The 13,118-nt window shown below is 40.8% G+C and overlaps 1 protein-coding gene across 1 annotated transcript in view; it reads right to left on the bottom strand.

The window, feature by feature from the left end:
* Positions 1 to 12,403, bottom strand: part of sfxn5a (sideroflexin 5a) — a 35,343-nt gene extending 22,940 nt beyond the window's left edge. The window contains exons 1-10 of the mRNA XM_084045264.1: positions 12,242 to 12,403; positions 10,082 to 10,150; positions 7,992 to 8,069; positions 6,642 to 6,668; positions 5,641 to 5,695; positions 4,517 to 4,542; positions 4,178 to 4,231; positions 3,513 to 3,569; positions 2,722 to 2,787; positions 240 to 330 (exon numbers count right to left, since the gene is read on the bottom strand). Coding sequence (XP_083901390.1) covers positions 240 to 330; positions 2,722 to 2,787; positions 3,513 to 3,569; positions 4,178 to 4,231; positions 4,517 to 4,542; positions 5,641 to 5,695; positions 6,642 to 6,668; positions 7,992 to 8,069; positions 10,082 to 10,150; positions 12,242 to 12,289 — 571 coding nt within the window. The 5' untranslated portion in view covers positions 12,290 to 12,403. The remainder of the gene's footprint in view (positions 1 to 239; positions 331 to 2,721; positions 2,788 to 3,512; positions 3,570 to 4,177; positions 4,232 to 4,516; positions 4,543 to 5,640; positions 5,696 to 6,641; positions 6,669 to 7,991; positions 8,070 to 10,081; positions 10,151 to 12,241) is intronic.
* Positions 12,404 to 13,118: the final 715 nt, after the last annotated feature.

A 13,118-nucleotide genomic window follows, 5' to 3' on the forward strand; every position in this document is an offset into this window, starting at 1 on the left:
AAACGCTGCGATCAAGCCAACAGTGGCGGAGATTAGCTATCCACAGACGGAGGGGGCGACGGACACAAACACACGAACGGACGGACGGACGGACGGACGGACAGGGTGCAAAATATAGTCTCGGCCATGCCTTACGGCCTGGTGGAGACAACACAAAAACAACAGAAATGTGAAAATACATAGGCCCAGGCCTAAATTACGTGTATTTAAGTGTTCAGGCATTTCTTCAACACACGTACCTACTGCTGGAAAGGGAATAAACCTCTGTACCAACAGTCTGGTGGCTGGACTGAAGCGGTTAGCTTTCTGGATCAACACGTTCAGCCCTACCTGCAAAAGTTACCACACACACACACACACACACACACACACACCAAGACAAAGACAAAAATACACGCATGAAACCCCCATTGTTTCAGACTATCTTAGAAAAACACTGGAAAAAAGTAGCACTTAAGGGCTGAAACGGCACCTAGTTCTGGGACTATACCAAGTCAATATGCCCCTTAGATTTGAGCATCCCGTAACTTCCTCCGGATAACAAAGCCTCTTCTCATATAAGACACCACCTCCACCATCACACCACATCACCCTTTTGCCCTCTAGCTCTCCCGGTCCAAGCAGGGGGTCGTCACCAAGGCATTGGTTTAATTGGAGACGTCCCGCCCCCCTCCTGACCTGTCGCCCAACCCCACTGCCCCCCAACTCCGGAAACCTTGGCGGTTCTCCATGCCTGCTGCTGTTGTCAGGGCCTGAGGGCAAGCGGGCGGATGGGACACCCAGCAGGAAAACTAATTGGCTCAGTTTGAGTCCCTGCGTCTATACCAAGAGGTGTGTCAGGTAGGTGTGTGCATGTGTGTGTGTGTGTGTGTGTGTGTGTGTGTGTGTGTGTGTGTGTATGTGTGAGAGAGAGAGAGAGAGAGAGAGAGAGAGAGAGAGAGAGCGAGAGAAAGAAAGAGAGAGAGAGTGTGTGTGTGTGCAAAGAGTTTGTGTATCTGGTATTGTGTGTTTGTATTTATGTCTGAGTGAGTGTCTGTGAACATGCAGGTTAGGCCATTATGACAGAATGGCTTTTCAACTGAAAGGTACAACTTGACTCTACTCGTTTGTGGAACCAGTTTGCCATGGCAGATAGTACACCGTCAATTTCAGTGTTTGTCATTGCGTCGTCCAAACCTCTGCGTAGTTCCAAAAGAACAACAGCACCTATACAGTCCAACAACAAACGTTTCTTGTCACACTTTAGGCCAGAAATATGCCATGCATTTGCTCAATATTGATTAATTTAACATTTACAATGGCTAGTTTAAAAGTTTGTTAACAGTATTCAGGAGCTTCCTTGCAATAATGACGCTAGTGACGATGCTTGAAAACTGACCAATCAGTTTTCACGTCACCTTATGGTATCGCCTCAGCTTGCTTACTATCCACTAGTGATGTGCGGGTCGGGTTTTGTCATGACCCGCCCCGCCCCGCCACGGAACCCAACCCACCTCAACCCGCCCCGCGAACCCATATATAAATCTATGGCTCAACCCGCCCCGCGACCCGCGGTAAAAAAAAATCGGTAAAATCATGAAGGAAAATAATCTTCAAGTATACACCCCAAGTGTATTCAAACTGTTTTATTGTTATTATTCTTATTCTTATTAGGAATAAAGACAAAACAAGAGCATGTGAATTTATTTTATTTTTTTTCGTGTGAGAGCGGCTGACCCGCTCACCCTCAGCCCGCATAATTGCCTCTGAAATCCTGACTCGACCCACCCGCGCCGCGGGTTGACCCGCGGGTTACAGGTGGGCCCGCTCATCACTACAATCCACAATTTTTGCCCGATGGAAAACCAAAAAAGGCAAGTAGAGTGTTGAGTTGAGCCAGCCCAGTACCATGCAGCGGTAAAGCGCTGTTAACCCATTAAGACCTTTACAATAAAAAAAAAGATAGCAGATGAATAGCCAAAGAAATCTTAAGATGACACAGATGCGTTCCCGGTAGTAATGGGTTAAGTGGCATGTAAGGCAGGTGTCTGTGAGAGTGTCAGGATGTGTGTGCTAGACCAGCAGTTCTCAAAGTGTGATCCTTGAGGGTGTTCCAGGGGGTCCCCAGCAAAATTTGCTAATATAGCATCAAAATCAGTTTAACCCCATTTTATACCAAAGCTACTCTAAAATAGGAGATCTACAAGTTCACAACACTACTTTTTTTTTACAATTGAAACGTTTACAACACAAATCTTCTCTTATATGGATCCCTGGCACAAAATCCTTTTGGATGGGTGTCCTTCTGTCAAGGACCACTGTACTGTACCTCTGTACTTTTCGCAAACTGTTAATAAAGTATTGATTAGATCAATCAATGAGAACCCCTGCGCTAGACCCTTTTGACATAATTTGCTCAGGTTTAAAAGACATATGATTCACAGATTTAATGACACTATTCTCAATGTTTCATTAATCTATCAAATTTATAAGGTAGACAGGTGTTTCCCATAGGCTCGAGGACCCGTTCTTTATGGCTCGCGAGTAAATATCACATTTTATAACCTTTCCTACCAATTTGTTTTGTTCTTTCATGTATTTTTCAAAAATGTTCAACAATAGTGAAAGTAGCAGATGAAAGGCTTGATTCACATTATATATTTTTGTAAGCTTGGGTCATGGAGAGACACCAAATGTAACATAGGTAGACATTTAATTAATAAACTCATAGCATAAACTCACAGCAATGGAGACTGCACTGGTCACTGCACCCAGGTATCCTTGGAAGAATTTGGAAGCAGGCGCTGGCTTTAGTGGCAAGAAAACGGACATGAGGTTACAAAATTAAAAAGAAACATTAGTGCACACTCACAAACCTTTTTGATTATTTATTTGCACACATCATAGAACAACATGAATGCATTTCAGACTAAAGCCTTCTTCAGTGTGAATAATTGAAAAGGCTACATTTCTGAATACTGACTACTGTTTGTACTGCATGCTTTCAGGTCTGGACCCTATATATTGCATAAGACCTGGGAAAATATATTGCATAAGACCTAATGTTTGTCGGACTATTGGGACGTCAGAATAATGGGATATTGGAATTATGAGCGGACCCCTTGAAACATGAGTGCACGTGTTGACTGTCATCTAACATTACAATTACAATTACATGGAGTAAGTGATTATATAGGCCAGTGGTTCTCAAGGTCCTTCAGGAGTTCCAGGGGGTCTCCAGCAATATTAGGAACAGTTTAAACACATTCGAAAATAACCAGATCTACTAGGTCACAAAGCATTGCATTACAACTTGTTGTAAGCTTGTAGAGCTGCTATTTTCAAACAATGTTGACAAATGTTAACAAATCTTCTCTTATGGGGGTCCCTGGCCCAATGTTTTTGTGGCTAAATACATATCAATTTTGGTGTCCTTGATATGAACATGTTTGAGAGTCAAGTGATATAGGTTACTACAGTTATTTTTCCTCAGTGGGACCAGTAGGTTCTTAGCAGTGGATACTATACTGTACCTTGGATGCATTCCGGTTGCTGTAATTGACACAAGCATTGTGACTCTGGTTTAACCACTGGTAAAAGAAGGTGAAACAACAGATGCAACAACAGGGTTGTTATTTATAATAAGCACACTGTTGATATTGTTAGCAAAGTTGTGTTAAGAACTAGCTGTGCACAGAACAAAGTCAAGCCATCATTTCACTCCATTCATGAAGCCTTGCAGGTACGTATGTGGACAAAAGATTCAGCACAAATACACCTCTCCCACAGTAAAATATTGTTTTAATTTGCTAATCATATTTTCGGGCAGAAACCTTTATCTCCAAATATCATTATGTTTTTTCCTAAATTAAGGACCCCTTTTATACTTTGTTATATGACAGTATCGCGCAAAAATAGCCTGTCTACAAGTTCACAGCTGTGAAAGCTTTTGAAGACTTTCGCCTACAATTAGATGCCAAAAATAGGGACACCAGGTTTAAAGCGGTTAAGTCTGTCTGTAGAATTTATAAATATTTAACCAATGAAAAGTATTAACAAGAGCTTGTGACTAAATAATAACTACAATTGATCCATTAGAACACAGAATATTGTTTTCCATTTCCAGAAATGTAATGGTTTTTGGACATACAGTACAAGGTTACTGCCTTACAGCGACAATACAGCATTGAGTCACTACCTGCCAGAAGATAGTGGTCATCAGCGTTTGATTGGGAAGAAGGAGACCAACAACCTAAACACAAAGATAACCTCTTTGTAACCATAAAGTAGCATGAATTAATTAACATAGTAAAGGTAACAGAAATAATGATTAACAGTCTCTGGTACATCACACATGAGAAGATGGAGGAACATTTAGCCTAATGTTCTTTTTCTCTGGACACTGTTCCTCATTCTAAACTAACTTTTAAAGACGGGGTGCCACGTGATTTTCAGTGAATTCTTGTAACTATACTTGTAAAAATGCTTGTATGCTCCAAGATATCCTGTCAACATGATATATTTCAAGATTTCTTACCACTGGTGTACCAAATGGGATGAAACCTGTAAAGAAGAGGGAGTGGTGTAAACAGTGTTGAAATCATAATTTCAAGGGATTTGACCACATTGACATCATGGACACAGTTTGGGGAAAAACTTCAAAACAATGACAGATGAATCCATTTTCTTTTTGCTGTTGTCTTTTAGTTTTTTGGTGTTTCCATTACACTCCTCCAACCTTCCTCATCTCCCAACGCATTTTCCTCGTCCATGACTTCTCTTCAGTTATTTTTCTTCCTTCTCTACCCTCTATACAATGCTGCTTCTCTCTATATATTTGTAATTGTATTGTCTTCATTACTTATTTTTTCTCTCTCCATACCTTTATCATTTCTCTCATTGTTCTTTTTCTCTCCAGCAGTTTAATTCTCTCTTATCTCTCAATTTCTCATAATCTTTCCCCATAATTTCTCTATTTGGCTCTAGCATCGTCCCCTCTCAATCTCTTTTACTCCATGCCTCATTCCACCTCTTCCCATCATTCCATCTCCTTCTCTTACATTCCTTCGATCTTTTTCCATTTCTCCATTACTCTCCATCTCTTGCTCCCCCGCTCTCCTGTCCATCTCCATGTCTCACTTCATATCTCCCCCTCCCCTCCCTCTGTCCGTGTCCAAGGTTGTCTTTCCTCCCGAGAAGGTGTTGAGAAGAACTCAATCAAAACACTTCGGTTTCACCCGAGGTCCAACCGTACCTCTTGGTCACTGTGGGGGAGCAGTTCTAATCAGCACCCAGCTGTGAGTGACCTTTTCCAGGTTTGAGACACCCTGAAGAGTCCCTGTGGTGCCCTGACAGTCCCCAGGGGTGGATGACACCACTATGGTGGACCTCATAACAAGCACCCTGAATGTACAGCTCTGCTACTTTTAAAGATCACACAATAAAGTTATAATAAAGAGATAAATATTACATTATATACTTATTGCTAAAATGATGCTCTTAATTATTTTGTTGGATGTTGTGATAATGATTATTAATCACATATATTACTCATTAGGGGTACATAATTGCAAGTCTCCGTGATTTGGGGTTTAAAACACAGTGCACACAGACATAGAACCACCACCACCCCAGTCTTCAAAGGAAGGTGACTGAATATACCTGACATGCGGAAAGGCATGATGATCTTGTCCCCAGTGTCAGGGTGAATGATGGCCTGTGATCAAGTGTGCAATGAATAGAATAGAATACATGAGTACAATCAGTAGAATGAGAAAGTAAATATTTGCGACATTATTTGAAACGTTCAAACATTGGGTATAAATTTGGTAAATACTGCATAATACTATATTATATTACTATATGCAGTTTTACTTTTAATATAGCCTATGCATGATGACATTATTAGAAATAATTGCTTTATTATACATTTATGTCATTTCGTTGGTTTTAAGTCTTAAATACACTAATTCACTAATGAAATTAGTTCTTTGTTTGTTTTTACATTTAGGGAGTGCCAGATGGGCAGGGCTACCCAGTTAGAGCAAGACCATATTCAATAATCACAGGAAAATATTTCTAATTCTAGTATACTTCTAGTATAGTAATATACGTCTCGTACACTTCTCTGTGACCGACCACATACTCGGCACAGAGAAGTAAAAACACAAAACGCTTATGGCACTCGATGCAAGTTAAAACAAATGCTAAGTTTTGAGCTTTACTCCACCCAAGTCTAGCATATATAACAGATATTCACAGTAGAGACAGAATATCTCGGAGTTACAGATTGACAGGTGAAGGGGGACAGACTGAGATACTGCAATTGAAAATTTCCCCGTTAAGTCATTGCGACATCACTAAGTGATATACGTGCTGACTAAACAGACACATGTTTAGCTCAAGTACAAAGCACGGGTGTCAGTTTCCTGGCCAATTCAGTGACACCTCACCAAGACAAACACGGATAACACAGATAATGATCTCAAGATTTGTTTTTGTTTGTGTGTGTGTGTGTGTGTGTGTGTGTGTGTGTGTGTGTGTGTGTGTGTGTGTGTGTGTGTGTGTGTGTGTGTGTGTGTGTGTGTGTGTGTGTGTGCACGCGAGCGTGCGTGAGGGAGAGACAGAGAATGAAAGAGTGAAATGAAAGAAGCATGTTTTACCTGTTTTATTTTCTGAGCTTGCCAAAGCTGAAAAATAAACAACAAATAGACTAAATTACAGAGCCCACTTCAGCCCATCACAAGATGAGCCACATCATTTCAAAGTAGTAACCCAACCGCACACCCAACACATTAAGGAAAAGTAAATACAAGGATCTTTAACACAAAATGGCATGAGTAATGTGTATTGCTAAGTGCTTCATCATGGCTTTGGGCCATGTTCCAGTATGTTGCATTGAATATTCCCTGAGAAGAAAACTGTTATCTCTCACGCACATTTACATCTTTGTGTTGTTTAATAACCTCATGAGTATTTACAATACTTTGAGTCTGTGTTTTGCTAAAATAAAGTAAACTACCCAAAGTCTATCGATGACCTCTTACGTTAGCAAAAAATCAGGAATTTCCCCACTTATAATTTATTTAAAGTGGGGAAAATTTAAGTTGGATGTCAATATTAGTTAAATTTGACTAAATCTAAGCTTTTGTTGAGTGCTGCCTTGAAGGGATAGTTCACCCCCAAAATGACTTTTTTTTTATCGATTAGTCACCCCATGGAGACTTGAATTCATGGATATGTTTTTGTTTTTGTAACATTCCTAAGCCAATAATTTGATGACCGGCAGCTTTGTGTCTCCTACCGGAACCGCTGCCTACCGATGGTCATCAAATTATTGGCGTAGGAATTTAAAATAAATTAAAATATCTATTTTTTTTTGGGTGAACTATCCCTTTAATATATTGTCTATAGCACTGGTTCTCAAAGTGGGGTCCAGCCAAGGTACCCTTCAGGGGTCCTTGACAGGATTCCAGGGGGTCCCCAATTCCCAGCGAAATGAGGAACAATTCAAACCCTTAAGCCCTGTTATTTTTCAGCTATTTGTGAAATCTTTCCAAATGGGGGTCTGTGGCCAAGGTCAATTTGAGGGACCTTGACATGAAAATGTTTGAGAACCACTGGTCTATTAGTTTGGAGACATGTGGCAGTGAGTTCAGGTAGATTTCCAAAGCAACACTTGCTTAAAGAGTCTCATGGAACTCATCTGCCCTTTGACCCTTCCAACACACCTGGTTTCCCCTGACAGCCCCCACCCCTTTGTCTGTGACCAGTCAACACATCCTGAACACACCGCAGTGTCCTTTTTCAAAAACAACACACAGCCACAGACAACAGAGAGGAAAAGAAGAGCGTCTGACTACTTAAGACGCTCTTCAAAGGCTCGTCAAAGGGGAAATGCTTTTCATTTACTCAGGGAACGACCCATTTACCAATTCCTGGTCACGTTCACAGACCTGAGACCAGTCAGACGAGAAGCGTGTTGTGTGTTGTTGAATGAGTGCTGAGCTTACCTGAGCATCTGTCACCCCTGGAGGCAGAGTTCCGTGTTTGAAATGCTCCAGGAGTTCCCCACACTCCTGGAGGCGTTTCTGGATCAGCAAAATAAATACAGACAATTGGGTTTCATGGTCATGGCTAAAATATATATATTTTTATGTACAGCATAGAGTGATACTGATTGTTAATCACAATTATTTGTCTAAATAAGGCACATTATTTTATTGCACTTTTGAATCTCATAATGTAGATCAATAATCAGTTGTTGTTGCTGTTAAAGATTTTTTTTTAATCTATATTTCTATACTGGTAATAATAATAATACAAAGAAGAATCTGAATATACAATTATAGATGAATAATCCGTCCAAAAATGGTCAAATAAAGGCAATAACAGCAACCCATTCGAAAGATCTTTTAACCACTTAAGCCCTATACTTTGTCATACGATGAATAGCCAATCTACAAGCTCACAACACATCGTGATGTGACGTGACTTATAAGTCTGCTATTTTCACTATATCCAAAAAAGTGGGGAAAAAAAAACTTCTCTATATTGTCATGCCTGAAATCGGGACACCAGGTTGAAAGTGCCGAAGGCCTGGCTTCAACTGCAGTAAGAGGTTATTTCTAATTCTTCTACACATGGTTCAGTGTGTGATAATTGCATTTCAGTGTGACTATCATGCTGATTTTCCGTTGACAAATGAATTTCCTAAAAGGTAATGAGCATCGATCTATGGTGTGATCATTGACTAATGCTGAGCACAATACAGGGTCATATGGTCCAATTTGGTCTAATTAGCTGTGTGTGTGTGTGTGTGTGTGTGTGTGTGTGTGTGTGTGTGTGTGTGTGTTCGTGTGTTCTTGCACACCCCGTGTGCATGTGCCACAACATTAAATGTGTGCATGTGTGTGTGAGTTCACGTGGACATTTGCCTGTGTGTGCAAAAACAAGGGCCAACTCTGCTCCACTCCTCATCATTAGGGACAAGTTGAGGCTATGTCTGGCCCAGCGGGGTGCAAGAGTTAGGGGCAGAGGGAGCTCTCTCTCTCACACACACACACACACACACACACACACACACACACACACACACACACACACACACACACACACACACACACACACACACACACACACACACACACACACACACACACACACACACACACACACACACACACACTCTCCACCCCTCACAGCTGCCCCACATGTCCACACCTCATCTCATCCCAGGAGGCTCTGCTGCTATTACTGTCAGCAATGAGGCTGCTAACAGCTTCATTACCCAGGGCACTGATGACTGCACTGCACTGCACTCCCTCCTAAAGCCAAACCCACCACCAACGCCACCTGGGCCAGGGGGAAATATTATGCCAGACCAGAGATGATGTGGTGGCAAAAAAAAGTCCCGTGCATATACTGATTGAGTCCCGCCTCTGCCTTTCTCCTGGGCCTAGAAATGTTTTTTAATCTCCCAATCTACAAATCCACTGTTTTGATTTAACCCTGAGTGTGTACAAATGGAACCAGTATGCACACCATTTGTACAGAGTGTAAGAGTTACAGATCTACAAGTCCACAACTCCACAACAGCTTGCTTTGCAAAAGATTTGCCTCTTCCTTATATTATTTGACAATTTGGCCAATGTTTGACCCGTTTTTATAGTATAGTTTGTTGATTATTACTTTTGATGCAATGATGGTCTTTTTCCTGGCCCAGAGGTTGAGAACCACTGCTATAAACTGTCTTCCCCCAAACTTCCCAGTCTGCCACAGTTAAGAATTGAGTAGATTTATTTTCAGACAGATCTCGCCGCACAGTGGGCTGCTATGGGCTATAGTTCCAAACATTGGAACTATACCATTGAGATAGACAGAGCACTTCCACATTCCATTCTTACAATGGGAGTCAACGCTAGTGTAATAACTCTCCATACGGCTCTGGTAGTAATAAAGTAGACCACATGTACATGATGATCTTAAGCAGGGGAAGGGTTTGTGGTGCTGATGTTGATTTTAACAAGCAAACAAACTTATAAAAAATGTCATGTTAAAGTTCTAAGTAGTTATTACATATTTGGTGATAAAGGCTCTGTACCTCTGTCACAAAGAGTGTGCTGGGGTCAATCACATCCAGGAAATGTCTGAACCTTCCAAAGAAAGTGTTCTGAAATAGAAACACACAGAGAGAGAAAGAGAGAGAGAGAGAGAGAGAGAGAGAGATTGTTATCAGGCCAAAATACATTTGGGATTGTGCCTTTAATTCAGGAACTCACACATGTCTCTCTCCACCCGTTACCAGACGACATGGGCAGCTGTCGCAGAGTAAATTGTGACACCACAGAACGCCAGTTGTTTTATCACGCCAGGTGGAGGCTCCTCATTAATACCTCTACAAACTGTGTTTTTTTCCCCTCCCTCTCTCTCTCTCTCTCTCTCTCCAGAGGAGTGAATCAGTTCACATCCATGGCAATTAAAATTTTCAAAGGCTGTGCCAGAAATGTATCTCTTTATCATTTATTCCTAATAGCATAAGGAAGTTATAATGGAGGGGAGGGGGGGGGCAACGTCCATTCTTTTCAGACTTAATTACAGCAGTCTTTAATTTGAATGAAAATCTGGCAACTGCCAAACTGTTGTGCCTTGCAACTTCCTGAACATATGGCTAGTTCAAAATGTCTTGGTGTGGAAACTGGGTATCAAATCTATTTTTTATCTGGCCAATAGAGGTCCCCGTTGGAACAACAGTCCCAGTGGTGTAAAGTAACTAAACACATTTACTAAAGTACTGTACTTACGTACAATTTTGAGGTATTTTTTACTTTACTGGAGTATTTCCAATTTGTAATACTTCTACTCCACTGCATCTCAGAGGCAAATATTGCACTTTTACTCCACTACAATTATTTGACAACTTGAGTTACTAGTTACTTCGTAGATTTTTATTATTATTACAAAACATACATTAATCACTTCAACCCTATATTGCATTTCGGCCATTTGAAAATAGCATATCTGCTATTATCTGCCATTATGTAAGATTTTTATACATTTGAAAAATTGTGAAATGGGACATTCTGCCTAATGAGTACTTCCTACTTTTGGTACTTTAAGTACACCTTGATACCAGTACTTTTGTACTTTTAGTCAAGTACATTTTTAACTCTTTTACTTGTAACAGAGTCATTCTATACTGCAGTACTGATGCTTTTACTTAAGTAAAAAGAGTGCTTTTTCCACCACTGAGTACCACGCTCAACCATGAGGATCCATCCACATCTCACAGGAGGAGAGTGTGAGTGTCCACCTTTACTCCAGTTGCATTGACTTATGCACCTTGCACCTGCAACAGGATCATTTAGGAAAGCTTTTGCGCAACGTTTATGTGTGAAATTCAAAACATTTATACTAGGGGAAATACATTAAATACTAGGAAATTCTATTCATAGAATATTACTTAAAGCATTGGTTCTCAAACTGGGGTCCAGGAACCCCCAGGGGTCCTAGGGGGGATACCAGGGAGTCCCCAGCAAAATCACTTTAACCATATCTTATACTTTGGCTATAAAAATAGCAGATATACAAGCTCATAGCGCGTCACTTCGTGCTGCACTATGAGCTTGCTTTTTTTAAATCTTGAAAATGTGTGCAAATCTTTGATCATTTGTTTGTTTTAGTTTTTTGGTCCGCAGCCAAATACATATAATTGTGGGGGTCCTTCACATGAAAAGATTTGAGAACCACCGACTTAAAGTATCATTTAAACCAGGGGTCTTCAACAGGGGGTCCGGGACCCCTAGGGAGTCCTCAGAGTTACTACAGGGGGGCCGCCAAATCTTTGTGTGATATATATATTTTTTACATTAACCACTTGAACCCTAGCATCCCTTTTCTGAGGAGAACTTTAGCCAAAATTAGCAGATCTACAAGCTCACAACGCCTAGCAGCGCGAGTGTGAGCTTGTAGATCGGCTAATTTTGGCAAAGAGTTATAGGTGTAGAGGGGGGGAAAAAGCAGCAAAAGTCTATCAGAAACACACTTTTATACAATATATAGGGGGTCCCTGCTTCATCTCTCTCTCAGCTAGGGGGTCCTGGCTTGGCCTGAAAACGTTGAAGACCCCTGATTTAAACGTCAGTCACCAGTTTTCACATTCAATCTGGTGAATTTGAGCTTTTTGGACACAATAAGGATGTAATGAATGTGTTTGTGTTGTCAATAGTAAACTGTACAGTGCATGAAAATAACTTTAAACTACCTGGTCGAAACGTGACTTTCCATACTCGAATGTCGTAGACTCTGACATTTTGCACGGTGCAGTTGAAAAGCAGCGCAAACCATCCGAATTCACAACTCAGTGAACTTGTTTGTTTACTGTTCTGAGTCTGACCACGCACTTATTTCAGAGTTGTGACCAGAAGTTAGCGGCTATAGCCAGTGTTGACAGATTCTGCGAGAGATATAAGCAATCAGGTCTATGAAAACAAGCCCAAAAGAAGCAACTATGGCTATTTGACAAACAGCCAATCTATCCACCTGTTTCCTCATAGAGTTAAAAATAAGTGTTTCCTAGGCTTGTGTTTTCCACTTCCTGTCGGATTTCATTGGATATCATTAGTCATCTGACCGGTTTCATTGAATTTCATTGGATCAAAAGACAGGAAGTGGAACACAGTGAAAAGCCTAGGAAACAGGTGATGGGGTCATGAAAATGTTTAAGAACCACTGGTTTAAACAAAAATAGTTAACAAGCCCAAATAAGCAACTACAGTTTAGAAACAAGCCCAAAAGCACTTTACAGAAAAACAAGCCCAAAGTCGCTTATAATAAGACGACATGGCAACAATGCCGTCAACAGTCATATCACAGTGGAATTCTTGGTAATGTCGTTTTTCAGGCTGGCTGGACAAAACAGGAAGTATCTTGAACATTGAAGTAAACTACAGTTCCCAGTGAAACATCTGATATTTTAGTTTTTATAAGAAAGAAAATAGAAGGCGTGGGTAATGTAACTGTCTGATGACGGCGCAAATACCAGTGGCAGATTATACTTTCAACATTTTAAACAATGTTTCGCAATATCATACTCGACTACATTGTTTTTGAAAGACTGGTGATGCGAGGTTAATACAGTG

This window comes from Gymnoscopelus microlampas, assembly GCF_963454915.1.
Source record: "Gymnoscopelus microlampas genome assembly, chromosome: 20".
NCBI classification, from domain to species: Eukaryota; Metazoa; Chordata; class Actinopteri; order Myctophiformes; family Myctophidae; genus Gymnoscopelus; species Gymnoscopelus microlampas.